This window comes from Aulonocara sp. 'chitande type north' Nkhata Bay, linkage group LG18, assembly GCF_057382095.1.
Source record: "Aulonocara sp. 'chitande type north' Nkhata Bay isolate Kocher_YH1m ecotype deep benthic linkage group LG18, A_spYH_male_GT1.1, whole genome shotgun sequence".
Taxonomy (NCBI): domain Eukaryota; kingdom Metazoa; phylum Chordata; class Actinopteri; order Cichliformes; family Cichlidae; genus Aulonocara; species Aulonocara sp. 'chitande type north' Nkhata Bay.
The window spans coordinates 13372606-13394395 of NC_141361.1; the positions used below are offsets into that span (position 1 = coordinate 13372606).

At 40.4% G+C, this 21790-nt stretch overlaps 1 protein-coding gene across 2 annotated transcripts; it reads left to right on the forward strand.

The window, feature by feature from the left end:
• Positions 1-249: 249 nt before the first annotated feature.
• ap1m1 (adaptor related protein complex 1 subunit mu 1) lies at positions 250-17299 on the forward strand. Of its 2 annotated transcripts, XM_086271557.1 has the most exons (12): positions 250-438; positions 1175-1331; positions 1433-1500; positions 1596-1726; positions 4690-4837; positions 5020-5146; positions 5554-5696; positions 8131-8202; positions 8517-8675; positions 8959-9084; positions 16003-16078; positions 16495-17299. In XM_086271557.1, the coding sequence occupies exons 1-12, from the start codon at positions 397-399 to the stop codon at positions 16515-16517; spliced, it is 1272 nt and encodes a 423-aa protein (XP_086127683.1). In that variant the 5' UTR covers positions 250-396; the 3' UTR covers positions 16518-17299. The 2 variants fall into 2 exon arrangements, with proteins under 2 accessions (XP_086127683.1, XP_086127684.1); XM_086271558.1 differs by lacking the exon at positions 250-438 and having other exon boundaries at positions 1277-1331; positions 1433-1502; positions 1597-1726.
• The last annotated feature ends 4491 nt before the right edge of the window (positions 17300-21790 follow it).

Here is a 21790-nt window from a genome sequence, read left to right on the forward strand (position 1 = left end):
TATTTTAAAAGGGTGAGATAATTAAGCATAAGCCCTGTTTTTAAAGGTCATTATTATTATTATTATTATTATTTTATAATTTTATTATTGTTGTTGTTGTTGTTACCATATAGATTATTTAATAATGATCTAAATTAAGTTCCTGTCTTACTGACTTAACCATAAAATGTTTTTTGTTTTAAAAAAAAAAGGATGCCAGAGACTTGTAGTGCTCCCTCCTATTCCACAGGGGGCGCTCCTTGCGAATGTAGAGTGTTAAGAAAAGGGGAAGGGTTGTGTTCTTCTTTTCAGTATTATGAATGGAAGTCTGTTCTTTGATTTTTAGCACTGAACTAGTTTTCGCCAACATTATCAACTGATAACGAGCTTAGCTGGGCTCGTGTAAATAAGTTCAAGATGTCTGCGAGCGCCGTGTACGTCTTGGATTTGAAGGGAAAGGTAAAGTAACAGTGGAGGGGCGATGCTAAGCTAAGGTTAGCCTAGCTAGCACATTCTTGCTTGACAGATTATAATGCGGCTCAGTCTGCAGCGAGCAGCTAGCGTATCTTCAACGGTTCACACTGCAATTTAGAGGGTTTACCTTGTAACGAAAGTCAGCAATTTTCAATTTATATGACAGGTGTCACCTGGAGTGATGTCAGGCGATAGCGTTGAATAAAAATGTAACCCGATGACTAACAGCCAGGGGACCAGCTGTTAGCAGCAGGGAGTTGTACACTGAATTTACAGCCCGGGGGCTTGTGATGATGCTTTGTGATTTACACGAACAGTCGGTTTTGAATCCGACTAAATCAATGGAAAAGTGGAAAAGACATAAAGGGCATGAAAAATTCCTAAGGTATCAGGTTTACCTGTATTTAGTTTCCACCCACGTCTCTGCTTTAGCCTTGCAGGTGTAATAATAACACGTGAATCCCTTTTAAATAAAAAAAAACTTTAAGTGTTTGGTGTGAAGGAGATTGCCTGCACATATGGAGATGTAAATATCTGTTGTTATGATGATATTGTTGCTATATACTGCCCTGGCTTTACATACATTCTGAGATACAGTGAATATACTCATGCCTTTTCTTTTCTTTTTTGGGCAGCAACGCATGTTTTGAGCTTTAATGTGAAAATACAGTGACTTACTGATATTAATGAAAGCTGCACATGTGCTGTTTTTCTCTTTCAGGTCTTGGTGTGCCGAAATTATCGGGGAGATGTGGATATGTCAGAGATTGAGCACTTCATGACCCTTCTGATGGACAAAGAGGAAGAGGGCACGCTATCACCAATTCTGGCTCATGGCGGCGTCCGTTTCATGTGGATCAAACACAATAATCTCTACTGTATCCTTATTAATCCTCAAAACACATCAACATTTACGGTGTGCATGTGTTGTACTTACTCTCTGTCCTGTAGTTACACTTCTTAACACACGCCACATCAGTGGTTGCAACATCCAAAAAAAATGCCAGCGTCTCCCTGGTTTTCTCTTTCTTGTACAAAATTGTTCAGGTATGATTTAATTATTCACCAGCTTTTAGTTAATAACAATAACACATGCATATACTTTTGCTACAAGTGCAACGTGTTTATTTGTGTTGTTTTAGGTTTTTTCAGAGTATTTCAAAGAATTAGAGGAGGAGAGCATTAGAGACAACTTTGTTATCATATATGAGCTCATGGATGAGCTGATGGACTTTGGCTATCCTCAGACCACTGACAGCAAAATTCTCCAAGAGTGAGTATCCTCTTAGCTGCTGTCTCACTGCAGGTAACATGAGGGTTCATAAGTGCTGGATTTTCAGGGTCATGGGTCCATTTTTATTCTTACACCAAAGAAACTCAAATGTGTAAAATAACATTTTAGTTATTCATAACTAAAACATATATAAGCAAAGTCATGGGGCTCCTAGCATACTGTAACAGTTATAAGAAGCAAATTACTGCCATCTAGTGGTGAAACTGCAGATCGCAACCATATGAATACCCTTGGGCTCACCCTTTAAATGTGTGTAGGAGAGGTTGTGGTGGCTACGAAAAAGTTCTTTAGAAACCATACAACATGGCAGACTCTCTAAACGTGAACCTAGTCTGTTTTCAATGAGGTATACAGAGCAGGTTGAGGTACTCATCCAAGACTGAAAACTTATTAATAGTCTTTCATTGATACCAGTATTGATTGATACCCCTGAATCCTACAATTGGGAGGGCTAACCAAAAGTTGAAATGTTGTGTAAAATGTAAACAAGATAGTAAAAAGTGATTTTTTTTCAAATCTCATGAACCCAGATTTTATTCACAGGAAAATCTGGGTTCTTACCAAATGTTTAATCTGTGAAAATCTTAAGAAAAAAAAGGTTGAAATTAAAATTTTGAGTTTGATGATGTCAGACAAGCTCTGTGTTTTTATGATGTTCTTTTAATACCTGATCATGTAGCCGGTTAACCTCATTAGTTGCAAAATTTTCCTTCAGACGTTTCTTTTTAGTGCCACTTAATTCCCACTCTTTTGTTGCCTCATCCCAACTTTATTTTTCGACTTATTGCTGCCATCAAATTCACTCAGAGCTAAACCTTTGGTGTGTTTTCTACGTTGTGTTGTGAATAAAATGTGGGTTTATGAGATTTGCAGATCGCTGCATTCTGGGGGGTTTTATATTTTACACAGCATCCCAACTTTTAGAATTGGGCTTGTAATAAAAGACAAAATAATCTCCATGATATAATGCTGCACTTTACAGTGTAGGTCTGACATCTGTACAGCTGCAAAGTTAATCAAAAATAAAATGTTTTTGAAACCAGTTTATTTCAGTTTAAGAAGAAGGCTCTGGGTTTCAGTTCACCTGCTGACTGGCTCGTGTGTGGAGCCTTCCTCCCACAGTCCAAAAGACATAGGTTAGGTTGTTAACTTGTTAGGTTGTTAACTTGTTAGGTTAACTGGTGATTCTGAATTGGCTTTAAGGTGTCAATGTAAGTTTGAATGGTTGGATGTCTCTGTGATGGACTGGTGACCTGTCCAGATCATACCGCACGTCTCTGGAGCACTCAGAGAAAACATACACAGAATGCGCCCAGCTGAGCCTGAACCAGCGCTAATCGCTGAATCACTGTGCTGCCTGAATAAACGACAAGATTATTGGAAATTAACTTTAGGGTGCTTTTTGAGCTAACCATACTAAGACAGCTGTTGCTGATAAACAACTGGGCCTCAAACACAATGAGTTCAACAAAGCCAGGCTATCTCTTCCTTATCTGGATTCACTTACCATAACATTAGCAATCGTGATAAGCAGTCATGTGAAGCCAGTTATCAACTTGCTCAGTAAGCCAGACTTTCCCCTATGTGTTGACATGAATCGGGCGTTATTGGAAGCATGTGACGAGAGGCTGAGGAATCTGTAACGGTAGATAAAGCGTAACTATGGGAAAAATGCAAAGACGTTAAGCACATGATACAGACTGAAAGTAACACAGCTGCTGCAGACACGTCGGCAGGCTATTACAAAGCTAACTGAGCGAGAGCCGTGGGTGTGTGTGTGTGTGTGTGTGTGTGTGAGAGGAAAACCACTGTACAGTAGATTAGTATTAAAAGCACCGTGCGAATGTTAGAGCCCTTTAAGCGCTTTGGTCAAGATTTGCTTTATAAATAAAGTTGATCCTATTTGAAAGCTGGATGTTTGTCATTATGACGCAGGAGAATCTGGTGGATTATAATTGAGTATTTCATTAAATTAATGTTTAACAGACAGTTTTATCCTTTCAGCTGCTGGCTGAGAACGAGCAGTGAATAAAATCAAAAATGAAATTCAAACATAGCCTTAAACCTACGTATGCCTACAAATGGGTATCAAGTTTTAGGATCATAGGGGAAAAAAATCAAGGAATAAAATGGCATGTAAGGAAAAAAAAATACTTTTGATGCTCCTACTATACGTGCACAGAAATATAAGGGGTCTTTAAGGAATGCTGACGCTAATTTCCAGAGACCGGCTTGGTCAGTAGGTGAGGATTTCTCAGGTTGGTCTTTAATCTCAGACATAACCTGTTTTGGGGCAGGTTTGGTTCGCAGCACAAGTTACCCTGGCTACGTAACCTGTTAAGAAGTGATTGACCTTCGTAGTACAAAAAAACCAACAGCCCCGAAGTTTCCTGAATAAAAAAACACTGTAATCACTCAAACAATAAAGTGCATCTAATCTCAGTGGAAAAAACAGTAGATCTTAAACAGAGATCGTTTTACCTGCGGCTGAATGCAGCCAAATTCCTGTCATTTGTAATCATTACTGCTTTAACTGCTAATTTCCCGATGACATTTTCTCAGGTTTTCAATCAGTGCAAATCACTGTGCTAAAAAGCATATTTGATTGTTTTATTTATTTATGTCCGATTTTTACAGTTTGCGCTTTCCCTTGTGGTATTATCCCGTCATTTCTGCATACCTACAAGTCAAAAAGATCTTACTGTCATCACCATAAACGACTGTAAATGACCGTTTAGTCTTTCAAAAGTGAGTGATGTAGACGTGCAGCAAACCAACTCTGGATTTCCCCCACATGAGTACAGTAATAAGTCAGACAATCCTCCCTCATAAAATCAACAATCTCTGTTCTTCTTTGATGTTTTCTGGGAACTCGCCATCTCAGACAGTTAATTTCCCCTTTTCTCAGGTTTTTCTCCTGTTTACATTTTTTTGTCTCTCAGATACATAACTCAGGAGGGCCACAAGCTAGACACTGGAGCCCCGCGACCCCCCGCCACAGTCACCAACGCTGTCTCCTGGAGGTCAGAGGGTATCAAGTACAGGAAAAATGAGGTCTTCCTGGACGTCATTGAGTCAGTGAACCTCCTGGTAGGAACTTGTTTTAGAAGGCCCGAGTTGCATAAGGAATGCCGGTCAGAGTGTTTGTAAACTTCCTCTCCCGGTGCGTCACAGCGCATTCCGACTGTCCAGCTTGCTGTTTTGTGTGTACAGTCTTTGATCGCTAATATGTGCTTTCATCTGTTCCTCTTTACTCATTGACTGTCTTTCAGGTTAGTGCCAACGGCAATGTTCTCCGTAGCGAGATTGTTGGTTCCATAAAGATGCGCGTCTTCCTTTCTGGAATGCCCGAGCTACGGCTCGGACTGAACGACAAAGTTCTGTTTGAAAACACTGGACGTGAGTTGTTTCTTTGCTGCTAAGAAAAAAAAAGCATTGAAGCTTTCGAGCAATAAATGAATAGTTGATGTAATAATAGATGTAAAAATAACCAGATGACAGTGCTTTTCTGTCATTTAAGCACACATAGTTCTTGTATCTTTACCTAAGCGCTTTTATCTAACGTTCACACACGCTCACATTTTGATGGATGCATCGGAGGGAACTCGGGGTTCGGTATCTTGCACAAGGATACTTTGACACATTGACAGAAGGAACTGAGCCAAGCCACTGAGATTCTGATTGGTTGACAGCCTGCCGTACCATGTGGAAAATCGCATTTTATTTAGAACAACTATTTAGTCTGTGCCTGATTCGTGCTAATTTGGTTAATCGCGTTAAATCGCCTCTGATGCTTGTATTTGCAGGAGGGAAGAGTAAATCAGTAGAGCTGGAGGATGTCAAGTTTCACCAGTGTGTCCGTCTGTCTCGCTTTGAGAACGACCGCACCATCTCCTTCATTCCTCCCGACGGAGAGTTTGAGCTCATGTCCTACCGCCTCAACACTCACGTGAGTAATATGTGGCTGAACAAGTCGAGTAGTTAGAGTCCAAACCAGAGGAAGGCTCCGAAAGGGTCTGACACACCTGCAAACGGACATGCAGTGAACATACATACATAGTGCTGTAACAGTGAAAGAACTGGGCGTATATTAAAGGAATCCAGACAGATAATCTGATTGGAATGAAGACTGTGTACACGTGAACATGCGGATCTGCTTACTGCTTCAAATCAAATGAGGTCGTGCATAGAATTCACTACTGAAATCTGATCTCATCATTTAAGCTGAAGCCACTTGTGGAAATAATCAAATTACATTTACTCTTTAAAGCAGTGGTTCATAAACCGTGGGGCAGGCCCTACAGGTGGGCAGTAGAGGCACTGCAGGTGGAGTGTGGGTGACCAAGTAGTGAAACTAAATTTGAATGAACAGATTTTTGATTCTATGTAAACTAAAAACTGTTACTGCTGATGCTGCTTTGTGACGATTATTGCACTGAAATTCAGCTTGATAGAAATTAAGGAGCATTTTCTGCATCTGAAGTGGAAGCTTTCCAGAAAATGTATGAGAACCTCTGCTATAAAGCCTCCTAATGTCACCTTAGTGAGTGTTTTTAATTACCAAGAAGATAAAGTGTTTGCTTGCTTCTTTTTGGGGGACAAAAAAAACCCATTTCAAAATGTTTTATGTTGGGCTTTTCCTTTCAAAATGGGCCTGTAGGGGGCAACTACTCAATTGGTCTGCTTATAGTTAAGTAAGTGTTGCTTTATTTTCCCATATACTTTATGTTATGCGAGTCTTTGCGTTTTTCTGTTATTTCTGGTTTGATTAAAATAGATATTTTAAGTAAAGTGAATTTGAACCAGAACTAATATAAAAAAACAGGTTAAAAATATTTTGAATAGAACTCCTTTGGGAGAAGGCTGTTTCGGGGTGGTAGCGACGGTGGGGGGTTTGTTGCAGAATTATTTGTATACAGAAATACGCCTGTATTCATGAGCCAGCAGCTTAGACTAGTACCTCATCTGTTCATCAATGTTTTTCTCTTTAAACAGTTTTATTCATTATCAAGAAAAGCATAAAACATAACAAAGCAAACAAAAAAGAAAGAAAGGAAAAAAAAAAGAAAAGAAAAAAAAACCCCAAAGGGAATATATTAAAGTCATTATATACCTGTACAAATACACATATGGGGTAAATACGCCTGTATTCATGAGCCAGCAGCTTAGACTAGTACCTCATCTGTTCATCAATGTTTGTGATAACCACAGAAGAAAACAGGTGAAACACAACCACACGGTTTAGTACTTGGTCTGTGGTTGTCACACATAGGCGTGTGTTATGAATAGTGTTTAACTGTGCTTTTTTTCTGAAGGGGAAAAAAACACTCTCAAAAAACAAAAAGTGAGCAGATAAGAGCTCAACCATCATCCTCTACTCTCAAAAAACGTTTAAAATGACAAACTTTTTTCGATGAAAGGAACTGATAAATTGCATTTGTTGAGTCAAATGGTAATCTATAGGCAGACTTACAATGTTCTGCCAGTTTGGACTCGGTTCATGGTTTCTATAAGTGTTTCACAACAGTTTTACCAGTAAGCGTGCCGGAAAGGAAGTGGTATAGTTGAGCAGAAGTCTTTCAGTTTTAGTTAACAAGGAGCTGCAGCGCGCAGAACTGAAATTGTTAATCTAAGAAGCAATTTTTCTTGGTTATATTACTCAGCTAAGCTTCTTAATACTTTTTAAATTGTCTGTATTTTATTTTATGCCTTTTAAGCCCTTTACCGTATACGTGTAAAAACTGTTTGAAGGATGGTTTCTTTTATACTTTGGTTTTTCCATATTATACCTGCTTCTATACCATAACCTGTGCGTCAGATTAAGCACGAAGGCTGTCTGCGTGTGGACAAAAAATACAAACCTGTTCATTTTAAATCCAGATCTGTGCTTGCTGGGCATAGTTCATAAATAAAGATTATTTATATAGAGCCAAATCACAACAACAGTTGCCTCGAAAGCGCTTTATATCGTAAGGTACAAAAATACAAAGGAAACATTAAAGTTGATCAAACAAGATTAAAGTTCAGTCTCTTGTAACTTGATGATGTAACCGTCTATTTTAAAAGGATATACCAAGAAGCAGTTACATAATAACGCAGATTGCAAAGTCACTCCAAAGTTTTGAGCAATCTCTGTTTCTCCCTAATTTTCCTTTACAAGATTTCACACAATACAGCCGACACCACTGCAGCATGAGTATATGAGTATCTTATGCTGGTTGCTGTAGAAACAAAATAAATGTACAAGCTAGTCTCAAAATGACTTATATTCGGTTGCTGTAGTAACACCTGCTGCCCTCTGGGTGGCGACTAAGTCATGTGTTATTTAAAGTGGTGCGTTCGACATTTGTGCACTTAAAATCGATGTGGTTTTTCTGTTTCAGGTGAAGCCCCTGATCTGGATTGAGTCTGTTATCGAGAAGCACTCTCACAGTCGGATTGAGTACATGATTAAGGTTGGAAGCTTTTTCAGTGGGTACATTTAGTTGCCCGCGTCATGTGTAGCTGAACTATTATTGCTGTCAGATTTAAAGAAAAATTTAAGTGGAGTTACAAATGATTGGAGCTCAGCCTGGCTTAAGCTTCTATATGTTCAGTCAGGCAAAGCATACAGCAATTATGATCAGGCTGCTTATGTACTGTATCATGTTGTCATGCGTGGTAACTCTGACTATTAAGGTTTTAAATGCGCATTAAATTAAGCCCTGTTTTAATACCCTGTTTAGGCAGAGCAGCGTGTTAGACTTGACCTGCTTGTTTTGGTTCTTAGGCAAAGAGTCAGTTCAAGAGGCGTTCCACAGCCAACAACGTAGAGATTCACATTCCCGTGCCAACGGACGCTGACTCACCCAAATTCAAGACCACAGTGGGCAGTGTGAAGTGGGTGCCTGAGAACAGTGAGATCGTCTGGTCAATCAAGTCTTTCCCTGTGAGCAGAAACTGTGATTCACGAGCTTCATACATACGGTTGCAGAAATTGTGTAATATTACCCTAGGCTTTTGGATGGTAGTTTGCTTATGTTATAAAGCTACACAATTCTGGTTTTTATTGTTAATAAAAACATGCAGATTGTAATTATACTTCTCTGAAACAACGCAGAGCAGCTGTGGGCCTTTATACAATCTGGTTTTCCTTTTACAAGCTGAAACACAGTAGATTTATAGTTTGTTTTCGTCTTTTATTAAAGAGCTTGTGTTGCAACTTCTCACAGGGTGGAAAGGAGTATTTGATGCGAGCCCACTTCGGCCTCCCGAGCGTAGAGGCTGAAGATAAGGAGGGGAAACCACCAATCAGTGTCAAGTTTGAGATCCCATACTTCACTACCTCAGGCATCCAGGTATGATCTCCGTCGAGCGGCGGTTTCTCAAATAACTTGTCAACCCTAAGCAAACAACAAGCTGTTAAACAAAAAACAAACACTGTCTCTGTTCATACAGTAAAAATGTATTCATCATCCCTTTGTGACATACTGTCTGTAAGCATGCTGAACTAAATGCTGCTTATTTACACCTGCGGTTTTGATTATTATTTTGGGTTTAGAATTCTTGGTATGTAGCAACATCACACAGCTGTCCCCGTTTCCACAGCTGGAATTCAAACAATCCATGTCGGTCCTGTTTTTAGCCAGAGGGGGCAGTAAGGGAGCACTGCTAAACAGTCAGCTTCCCTGTGTGGTTAAGAAATTTCTAGCATTGAGCCAACCAGACGGCAACTGCTCATCAAGTTGAACTTGGCCCTCTGCTTTTCTGTTAATCACAATGATATAAAATGTCAGTCTTGTTAGCAGGTGAGTAGATTCATTGGATTTTGATTGCCTTTGACCTGAAACTGAGACAGAAGCTAATGTTTAGGCTTCATTTCTGCTCCATGTTTAAATGAAATCTCTTGCTCGCCGCAGACTTACACACATGCACTCTGCTCATACTGTATAATCACAGTTGTCCTGTGATTATATGTGTAGCGTTTTCCCATGTCTTGATGTGAGGAAACAATGGCGACTTGACAAACTTCATTTGAAAATATCATATTATGGCCTCCAATGAAAATAACAGTGTTTCCGCAGGTACATTTGCACAATTATACCTCAGTTTTACACCAGCCACAGGTAATTTAGCGTTGTACTTTTTATCTAAAGCAAGAGCTCCTGAAATATCCTTAGGGATACTCTTAGGGGTCAGATGTTTAAACTTGACATTGTAAAAGCTGTTTTTTAAAGAATGTTGGGCCAGACATCAATGCCACTGCCTAACTGTCTTAGGAAAAGAAAACACACACACACATTTTGCTTATTTTATGCTGTTTTCAGGTTGTTTGTCAGGCTGTCCGTTTCTCTTTCCTCAACATTTCATTATGACTGTCATTCTGTACATTAGTCATTGGCATATACAGTGGTCCCTCACTATAACGCGGTTTCGCCTTTTTACAGCACATTGTTTTCTGCGTCCTGATTGGCTGTAGACTATTGTCAATCAATCTCGTGCCATGTCTCCTATACAGTACAGAATGCGTTCAGCTTGTCAAATTTACATAAATCTGCGATCGCTAGCAGTGAGACTCTGAAGTGCTGCACTGTATGTTTGTAAGTTTTCTCCCAACTAACACAACAATGTCGATGAAACATTTTGCACCATCAAAGACGCCTGCGGTAGCTGCGGAAGGTAGAAGTTACCGTATATTTCAGACCATAAGGCGCACCGGATTATAAGGCGCATTAAGCGAAACAAAACAGATAAGTCAAACGTTACTCAACTCATTCTTCTTGCTTCCTTTACTTCCGTACCATTGATTCATTAATGTTGAATTCTCTCGCAGCTGCTTTATTCCCATGTTCTGAAAACAGGGTTTGATCTTTGGTTTCATTCTATAGTACTGGGCTTATTTTTCTACGAAGGTTTGAACTCCCGCGATAAACAAGGTACCACTGTATCACGAAGAGAGCATAAAGATCTAAACTGTCACCGGGTTAAAAACCGGTTTTGAATGTATTTATTTAACAGCAGGTCAGATAAAACCAATAACACAACATCAGACAATGTACCATCCATCCATCCATCCATTCGCTTCCGCTTATCCTTTTCAGGGTCTGGTTGTTCTTAGCCGTCACTTGAGGTGACTTTTAAATGAGCTGAAGGCAGCTAATAACACCTGTTCACTAATATTCAGTTTTAACATGAATATTGAACTCACCCAGTGAGGGTGGGGTATGTCCATGTAGGATCTGAGAACTGAAGGCGGAAATGTATATATATTTTTTTACGGTTATCGAAACTTAATGTATTACAAATCTGAAGTGTGGGACAATGATGGAAGGAAAGCACGTGTGAAGCGTGTGAACATCCATACCTGAACTCATCTGCTGCCACTGCTGCACCAGAACCAGCTCTGGCAGCCAAACACAAACACACTTACTCACTCTGGCTTGATTCCTTCACAGACATCAGTACATGTCTGGACACTTCACACATGCGCTCCTTCACGTGAACCTGAAATCATCTGAACGTGTCTGTTTCATCGCTTTTACAGTCTTGTGTGGGGAAGGGCATGGCGAATCTCTCGTAGGTATATTAAGGAAGTAATATACCTACGACGGTTACATAATTAACCCTGCGTGTGTCTTTTGTTACACGTAAGTCAAGGACATGCTGTCACAAAAGCTGTAGCGTCAGTTATAACTCAAAGCATTGACGCATATGTAAACGTCCTTCTTCAGAAAATACTTTAAAACCACAAGTGTAGTCTTACTAATAAGCTGTGTCATCAACTTATAGTTGACTCTTTGAGACTGCTGGAGACTCCTCTCTCTGCTGCTAACACAATTTCAATTACGTCTGAACTTTTATTACTGTTTTCTCTGTGGCTCCCATTAAAAGAGCTAAAAGGTCATATTTTCCAGCGTCTCCACATTTCCTATGGTTCTCGATAAAACTTTATTAAATTCTACGGATATTATGCAGCCCACTCGGAAACGAGACGCTGAACTTAATTGAAATGCATGATAGTTGTAATTGGGTTGCTTTTTGGCAGTATAAGAATGCTTGACGTTTTCTGTGGCAATTAGGTAGCCGAAAGAAATAATCCCCCATTCGTTCCTTCCTTTAAATTACTGTTTGCTCATAAACGAACAGATGCTGGTATAAGAGCAAATGTATGAATTAGTGCAGTAACACAGGCGGCTTTGCACAGTGATGGGATGAAGTGTTTTTCCTACAATAAAAACTGACATCATCTGTAAGATGGTAATTAATTATTTAAAACACACACACAAACAACATTTAAACTGTGATGTTTAGTACGATATTTGTAGTTGCAGTTTGTATATTCTTTGTTTCGGTGGAATAGCGCATCAGTGTAGGAGATGAATCCTCTTTTTTGTGGTTTTCTTCAAACACTGGTGACCTTCGGTGACTGAAACACACTCAGAAAAAAAGTGTTTTCTCATCACTTTAATCTGTACACACCCTGCAGAAGTGAAATTGTGCCTAGTGATGAGAATAAAGTGGTCCATATCCACCGCCTCTTATTTTCTTTACATTTGTTTATTGCATTTAAAGTCAGACGGAGGAGCTGGAGCATGTCGTGGTCTCGATCGCTAGTGCGGAGAGAGTGGAGCGGGAGATTAATCCAGGATCTGTGGGGAGTAAAGCGATATGACGGACTGTTGTGGTGCACAGAGTGCTCAAAGATGTGGCTGAACTGATCAGTTTATGTTTCTAACTTCACGTATGGCCACAAGTTTGAGTAATGACCAAAAGAATGAGATCGCAAACACAAACAGCAGAAATGAGGTTCCTCTGTAGTGTGTGCTCACGCTTGGAGATGGAGCGAGAAACTTTGATAACTGGGAGAGAGTGTGAGTCAAACACTGATCATCCACATTGAAAGGAGCCAGTTAAGGTGGTCCAGTCATCTGCTTGGTATGCCATCTGGAGGCCTCTGAGTTGAAGTATTAGGGGCTTCCCTAACTGCTAGGAGACCGCGTGACATGCTGGAGAGATTATGTCTCTCTGGGTGGCTGGGGAGAGTTGGCTCTGCTTAGATAGCTGGATCCAGATAAGTGGCAGACATTGGAGCGATGGGGTGGATGTTGGATGTTGCAAGTATAATCCTGGAATTAAAAAGATCGTGCTGATGGTGATCAGTAAACTTTTAATTGCAGGGCAGTATTCAGTTTTTCTTTTTTTGCAAAACCTGCAAAGGCATCTGAGATGTTCGTTTTACATAATTGTGTTCGCAAAACTATGTAGCGCTAAACCACAACTCAAAAAACGTGATTATCTATGAAACTCCACCGTGAACAAATGTCAAGATCGTTTTTTTCTTTCTCGGCTTAATTTGTAACTTCCTGGAAGGAAGCCACCTGAAAAGGTTTGAATCTGAAAGCCACAAAGCACCCCAGGGATTTTTACACCTAACGTACTTCAGCTGAGTGCTGCAGGTTGCACATTGAGCTTCAACCGATTCATTAAGTTTGCCTGCAAGGTGGGGCTGCTTGCAGCGTTTTATCAGACTGTTCAGATGATCACTCAAAAAACATTTTGTACTTTACACTTTGGTTGATTTGTAATATTGAGAGAAAAAGGAAGTTGTAGTCGAATTTGAGAAGTTATAAAGACTTGTTTTAAATTTAGTAATGCAATGAACTGCTCTGCACATGTTTAGAACATATAAACAAAGTGTTAGAATCAGTGATTGAAAGGTCTTCAAAGTACAGAGCTTTGATTGGGAGACCAGAAGCTTGAGAAACGTCCCCACGTTTGCATTGACACCGTGGTGCACCCACTATTTTAGAGGGAACCTATTAAGAGCCATATTCCCATCAAACTCTTGTTTCAAGCCTGTAACCTTTCCCTTATTACAGGGCAACGGCAGACTGGGTCTCAGACCCAAATGCTGCCAGTAACGCCACTCTCTACGTGTGAGAAGAGGCCGTGAATCTTAATTAGACACATGTAAATATCAAAGCATGAGAAAGTTCCTCTTAACTCTACCACTAAGTGTAGGGAAGCGCACATGTGAAGTGTGTGTGATGCACGTAACTCCACCTTATAAACTTAACTAGAAAATGGAGCAACCCCACACTTTGGCTGAGTGGCAGTGAGAGCAGAGCTGCTGTAATATTTTCAAATTGTGCTTCTTTAGGTGAAGTCGAAGGAACCCAAACATGCTGGCAGATGGTTTCTGAGCCATAACTTCTACCAAAAGCCTGATAAGTGCAGACCACACATGCAGTCTGTACTTACCAAACTAGATACAACAAACATCCTCCTTTCCCCTTCTCATCTTACAAGCCATAATGATATTTTGCGGAGGATGGCTTTTGGTGCCGTTTTGCTGACTGCGTACCCACGGTCAGGCCGACTGCATGTTTGGCTGCAGCGTTCGAGGAGAAGTGCTGTGCCGGCAGACTCGGTGATCCCACGTCTATGCGCTTGTCGTCATGTCTCTGGTGACCACGGCGCTCTCTCGCTCTGACCTCACTGTGTACTGGAAGGTAATAACAAGGCGGCCGGTACCGAGGCCTCACCAGAGCCCTGCCACCACTTGACCCGCAAATTCCTGCGCCGTATATCCGGCTCCTAGCTGGGAACTGGCATGATAGAGACATGACATGGTGACGTCTCCCAGAGCGGGGGTCATGTCAGCTTCAAGATGGCTTTGCGCCTCATCCCTGCAAATTATGACACCGCATATTGTTTTTTTTGTGTGTTAGATGTGCCAATTACACAGTATTTACAATGTAATTACCATGAAATTCTGCTTGCATTGTGGTATGTTGTTGTGATATTATTCAGATAAGTGAAGTGAACTATTTTAGCATTTAAAAAAACTTTTACACACACACTGTGCCAGTGTCATTTCCCACACCTGTCCAGGGAAAAAAACATGTGTGCAATCAAAGATGGACATATAGTGAAGACGAAGTGATATTTTTAGCCTCTCTTCTCGAAAATCAACTCTGTGGTAACACTGGGTTGGTGAAATATCAGTTAATGACTTGTGAAAGTTGTATCTCAATAGTGCTGATGTGGAATTTTTTTCCCCCTTTTTTTTCTCTTTTTTTTTTGCTCCCAGGACTTACAAAAATACAGTTATGTAAATTATTTTTGTGTCTCCCTTGAAAGCTGTTCTGTAGTCGCTTCCCTCTTCTCTGTGTGACTCATACTACAGCTTCCTCATCAACAACAAAACTTTTACTACAACTCACAGCTCACCACGGCCTTAAAAGCATATCTCTCGACTGCTGAGCGCTTATCAACCTGCTGCTTAGAGAGGCAACGGGTGCTTGGTAACTTGCTATTATGCAGAAAGCAGTTGGAGAAAATGCCAATTATCGTTGTGGGTAAAACATTTTTTTTTAAAAATGCATTCAATAAAAGAATTATACATGTATATGTTTTATATATATATATGTTTCTGAAACCTTTAGGTTTGCCATTAAACTCTTAAATATGCTTCTTCAAGAAGCCCAGTGAGCAACAAAGTAGTGCAGCTGTTATGAGAAATAACTGTTTATTTCTCAAGATTCGAGAAATAAACATACGTTGCAGTTTTATAAAAACAGCAAATGGAACAATAAGTGCATGTTGGGTGGAAATAAAACCACATCTTTAGAATAGGGCGGTGTGGTGGTGCAGCGGTTAGCACTTAGAATTGAACTGACACTGGGTGTGAACTCGAGTGTGAATGAGTGTCTTTCTCTCAGGGTCGGTCTCCTGCGACCGGCAACCTGTCCAGGGTGCACCTCGGTTAGAAATCAAGCAGGCAGTTTACGTTGTTTTGTCTTTTTTTTTTTTCTTCTTTTCAATGCACTCACTTCCTCTGGGTGCTATCATTCTTTGTAGAGTTCACAGGCTTGTATCTTAGGTGAAGTGTCAGCTGTCAGTTTCCTGTAGGTGTGATTTTTGTTTTGTTTTGTAGCTTGTCCTTACCAGGTTCATACTGGGATGGTAGCCATAGTTAGATTATAGTTAGATGCCCGAGTGCAGGTTAGATGATAAACGTAAAAGTATTTTTTTAATATCTCAAATAATTTTATGAGGAAATGATTCATTGAATATACTCTAGAATAGTACATTACTCTAGAACTTTAACACCGTATTATTGACCCCTCTGTGTGTGTGTGTGCGTGCGTTTGTGTCTATATATATATATATATATATATATATATATATATATATAAAATATTTTTTTTTTTTTTTTTTTTAAATTTCAACCATATTTATATCAGCTGCTTTTTCTTTTTTCTTCCTCATAGGTGCGTTACCTCAAGATCATTGAGAAGAGTGGATATCAGGCCCTGCCGTGGGTGCGCTACATCACCCAAAACGGAGGTAGGTCACTTCACACTGGTGCTGTTATGAGATACTGAGTGCCCATATGTGCAGGTATTATGCAACAGTTAGGCAATGCAGTGCAATGTGGTGGGAACTGACCTTGCACCCATGCAGTTCTATGAAAAGGGGATACGCTGTAGTACACGAGGCAATGTGGCAACGTCCTGCAAAATGTGAGAAAGTGAACTTTCTTTGTCGAGCTTCCCCGATCTTCACACTGAGATTACCAAGGTTGCACATGTTGGTCTTTTTGCTAATGTTGCCAGTAATTGCTAAACATCCTCATCTCATTTCCTCCATATTCCATTCATTCTGGGTGGAAAGCATCAGCTGCCTCCACTTGATTTCTCTCAGATTCCCCCTTCTTTTTTTTTTTCCCCCATTTGATTAAGTCCTGTTCATTTCCTTCCCAGATTACCAGCTCCGGACTCAGTAGGCAGCGCCTCAGCCGGCAGTGGGCAGGTGGAAGTCAGACGGGGTGGAGTCGAGCCGCTAATGTGCTATCAATGGCAGGTGGCAGTCGTAACAGCGGAGGATTGCCAGTATCTCCTTTTAGTTTAGTTTTGTATTTGTTGATGTTACATTTGTTTATGATCAATGCAAATCTTAGACGGAGCCTTCAGATAGGCAAGGTTCGAAATTGATTGTTTCACTTCAGTGTGGCTCCCGATACGAAGGTCAAGTATAGCAGGAGGAGTGTTTACATCACCCGATGCAGCGAAGAGTCGTGCACAATCTATCACAGTGGGTCAGATTTGTTAAAAAAACAACCAAGTGTTACATTTCCAATTTAACGTTACTGTAATCAGCTACACACAGGTCAACATCCCACTCGGTCAGCCTGAAAAGTTTTTTGTATGAAGCTGCTTTGTTCTGCCACAATTCCTTTTTGTTGACGATGTGTATATATTTTATTATATGTTAACGATCAGTGTTATTAGTTGAAACAAACTGTAAATTGAAAACAAACATGTTTTGTATCATCTTCTCCATGTGATGCCATTGATACGTGCCAGAGTGTTGATTTCCTGCTTTGCTGTTGTGCTGTTAGTTGGTCAGTTTGACTCCCTCCCCCCCCCCAAAAAATTAAATGCGGTAAGGTTCGGTTGCATGGTAAACAATTAGAAATCCCTACGTCCCACCCCAGCAGCTGTTTTTCTTTCCTCTGTCTGTACCTACACGCTTTTAAACCATTAAATGTCTATTTAGAGAAAAATGTTCCATGGTGTGCTTGCGTCATTTTGTATATATCATCACAGCGAGCTGTCGTAGTGTCACATGCAAACACCTGTCGTGCAGAGTAGTGAGGATTGCTGAATTGAGGGAAAACTTTGGCGAGGGGGTTTCCTGTATCAGACCTGTGGTTGTAGCTAACTCTGGATGGTTCTTTCCACCCTGGTCCTGTAGATCTTTTCAAACAGTGCGCCTCTTAATACCCCTGCCGCCATGATATCATAGGCAACTCTGTGCAAGCACTCCGTAAACAAGCAGGAGAGCTGGAAAGGATGTGACTCAAACTGTGGTCAGCGATCGCAGACATGCTCAGGAGAAATGTAGAATGGACCGGCACAGACTACTTATTGTTCACGCCAAGCCAAGCTGCAGTGGTGCGGCATGAGGTCACTGCTTAAGTTTGTCTTGTAAGGGGACTGTGATACTCCTAATTCATGTGAGTCACTCTGAGCAGGTGCTGAGGGTTGCAGTGACCACATTACCTGCAACATGGCCAGACTTGATTTTATCATTTAGATTCCAGTTGTCTTTATTTTTCTTTCGAGGCACCTGTTTTTGAGAAACACCTACGCAGCAGGTGTTCACAGTCTGGGAACAAACCTGAATCATTATCCACCGACAGAAATGTTTTTTTAACTTTCATTTTTTTAGAGAAATTATCAAGATGAAGTTTAATGTTCACCCGTGTGAACTATAAATACAAGCTTATCTCCAGCGCTCTGTTTTTTTCCATCCTCCAGACGTTTAGTTGCAAGAACACAAGATAACATCTTATATGTTAAAATGCATCTCGACTTTGAGCTTTGTTTTCTATATGTAACACCCTTATATTTGTCTGATATACATCTTTATTTAGGTGTTTTCTTTGTCAGCTCACTTGATATTTTTTGCAGAAAGCATGTAGCTGCATTTGAATACAGCAGCACTGACCTGAACGGCAGGTATGTTACTGGTAATTACACCTTCTCAGATCAGATAAATTTTATCTTCCCTAACTCCACCTCTGTCTAGAGTTGTTTCACAACTGCGTTCTACAGATTTTTCCATGATGGTCTGTTTATTCGTTCCGGAATTATTTCAGATCTTACTTTCTTAATAATTTAAGCACCTCTTAGTCCAGGTCATGACATCTCTGCAGCACAGCCGTTGGTAAAATACACTCACGGTTGACTCTCACTCACTGGGGAACAGTTTCTGCGATACTTGGCAGTGCATGTGAAAGTAGCGTTTGGCACATGATAAGAAGGGCACATTCATTAGGCACATTCAGCCTGAGACGAGTCAGAAGGGAGTCCTGACATAACCTCATGTTGCAAGATTGCTTGCAGAAGGTTTGGTTGCTGCAAAAAATAAAAAAAATAAGCATACCCTCACATGTTCACAAATATTTAATGCAAACATGCAGTCTTCTCTAAGTTTGACCGCAGAGTTATAAAAATATGTTCCTCAAACTCAAAGCTTCCTCATTTATGTTTAAAAATGTGTCACTTCAGGGAATTCTGAAAAAGCAAATTTGTAGAAAGTGGAATATTGAGACTCAGTACATGCATGTAAAATGTTAAAAATAAATAATTCACAAATAAAAAAAAGACAAGAAAACTCAGAGGTGTCAAACAAGCTGCCAAGTGGTAGATTATAACTGATTGTGCAGCTTGCAAACTCATAAATACTTCTAATTGTTTAATACAATGCATCGCTGTCACTGGCGTGGTGATGGCAGGCAAGTGAATGACAATTAAACTGCTAGTTTATTTAGTACAAAAGTCATCTGTCAGGGTGTGTTGCGGTATTGTGGATTAATTGTAATCTGCAAACTGTAATACATGTAGCGGGGCGTCAAACGTAAGGCCCGGGGGCCAGAAATGGCCCTACAGAGACTTCATTCTGGTCCATTACACAGAAAAAAGAAAATGTTGAGGGCATACTTTTTGGAGTTTTACTTTCAGAAAAGTTCCTGTTTTTTCACTACCAACAAACGCAATTCAGGGTTTTTTTTTATATTATTATTATTATTTTGTTTCGTTTTGTTTTTTGCAATTGATCATCAGTTTTTTGTGTTGTTTAAAAAGGACATTTTCTTTTAAAGTTAACAAAAACGTTCTGCTTTATAGTTACAGGAAAGTCTGGGAAATTAGCTACCAGAAGTTTTTCCACAATTTTCCACATTTATTTTTTTACAATTTAAGTTTTGCTGACAGATTTCTAGTCAGATTTAGTATTTTTCACTATGTAGAAACACTGAGACATGCTTTTATTTTGAAAGATCCTAGGAATTAAATGTGTAAAAGTCTTGACACCGGCTTCATTTTTTGACACTGAAAGGTGAAAAATTTGAAGGTGTTTCTTTTTATTATTATGTAGATCTTGTTTAGAATTGTATTATTTTATTTTATAGACAGCTGTGGCCAGCCCAAATGACTACAGGCCTGTTGCACTTACGCCTGTAGTGATGAAGTGCTTTGAGAGACTGGTCTGTCAGCACATCAGGGCCGGTCTGCCTCCCACTCTGGACCCCCACCAATTTGCCTACAGGACAAATCGTTCCACCGAGGACGCCATCACCATAGCGCTCCACACTGCGCTGAGTCACCTGGAGCACCGAGGAAGCTATGTGAGAATGCTCTTTCTGGACTTCAGCTCAGCATTCAATCATATCATCCCGGAGATCCTGGTCCAGAAACTGTCTCACCTGGGACTCTCCACCCCCATCTGCCTCTGGATCAAGGACTTCCTGACAAATAGACCACAGTCTGTCAGACTCGGCCCCCACCGGTCCAGCACCATCACACTCAGCACCGGGTCTCCACAAGGATGTGTTTTGAGTCCCCTCCTGTTTACGCTCTACACATCCGACTGCTCCCCTACCCATCTCTCAAACACCATCATAAAGTTCGCGGATGACACCACAGTGGTTGGACTCATCTCAAGGGGGGATGAGTCGGACTACAGAGATGAGGTCAACAGACTGACTGAGTGGTGTTCAGTTAACAACCTCCAACTGAACACCACGAAAACTAAAGAACTTATCTTGGACTTCAGGAAGGGCAGAGCAGACCCGGCCCCACTTTACATTCACGGGAGCTGTGTGGAGAGGGTACACTCCATGAGGTTTCTGGGCGTGCAGATATCTGATGACCTCTCCTGGACTGCAAATACTACAGCGGTGGTTAAAAAGGCCCAGCAGCGTCTCCACTTTCTGAGAGTGCTCAGGAGGAACAACCTGGAGGAGAGGCTGCTGGTGACATTTTACAGAGCCACCATAGAGAGCATCCTAACGTACGGCATAACAACATGGTATGCAGGGTGCTCAGCTGCAGACAGGAAAGGGTCATCAACACAGCCCAGAAGATCACTGGCTGCTCTCTGCCCAGCCTGGAGGTCACTGCAAACTCTCGGTACCTCAGCAGAGCTGGCAATATCATCAAGGACCACTCTCACCCCAGCAACCAACTGTTTGAACTATTACCGTCAGGCCGACGGTACAGGTCACATAAAACCAGGACAAACAGATTCAGGGATAGCTTCTTTCCCAGAGCTATCACCGTAGTAAATAAGCACAAAAACAATTGAACCTATTCCATACCGTCACTGTCATTATATTATGCTGCTATTCATACTGTCATTATATTAATGCTGCTATCCTGTATATATTGTACATACTATTGTTTGAGTACTTACGATTGTTTTTTTTGTACTTTTTATATTTTACATTTATATTTATTATTGAAACTTGCACCAAGGGAGTGGCACTCCAATTTCGTTGTACTCTGTACAATGACAATAAAGGCTATTCTATTCTATTTGCAGCAGTTTTAGTCTGACTCGCTGAGGTCAAATTGGGCATTATGTAGCACAAGAGCTAAACTGAGTGAGCCGGTTCATAGGAGAATCTAATCACAACTTCTATATACAAATGCTAGTTAATGCAAATATCACAAATGCTGAATTACTGAATTAATGCCAATCACGCAGCAGTATCAGAACGGGAAAGATTTAAGGTGATTTAAGTGAATCATGGTTGTTGGTGTCAGACAGACTGATATGAGTTTTTCAGGTAAGTATTTATAAACCCGCTGAGAGAAAAAAGATAAAGAAAGAAAAATACATTTTAAAAATAAAGTTTATGTAAAAAGTGTTTATATTTACAGATTAAGCTGGTTTCCATCACTCTTAAGGATGATTTACACTGCGCTCATGAAGGCTTCATCACAAACACATTAGTGAGCACATGTAAGAGATCATAAGTGATGGCAGATGTTTATTTCTGGTACTTTATTTGGTAGATCTAAACCATTTCAAAACATTTATTAAAACAAGAGCAGTCCAAGACTGCATGTTTCCAACAAGGTTTACAGTGGCCTCTGGACAAGATCTCTGGATCCAGATTTGTTTGTGATGTTTTCTTGAGTACATGTATGTATATGTGAAGATATGACATGACAAATCATCCAGCCTTAATGTTGCATCATAAAAAAA

Coding starts and splice junctions, on each gene's coding strand:
- ap1m1 (XM_086271557.1), top strand. CDS start 397: ATGTCTGCGAGCGCCGTGTACGTCTTGGATTTGAAGGGAAAG. Junction 439..1,174: donor TCTTGGATTTGAAGGGAAAG/GTAAAGTAACAG, acceptor TTTCTCTTTCAG/GTCTTGGTGTGCCGAAATTA. Junction 1,332..1,432: donor CAAACACAATAATCTCTACT/GTATCCTTATTA, acceptor ACGCCACATCAG/TGGTTGCAACATCCAAAAAA.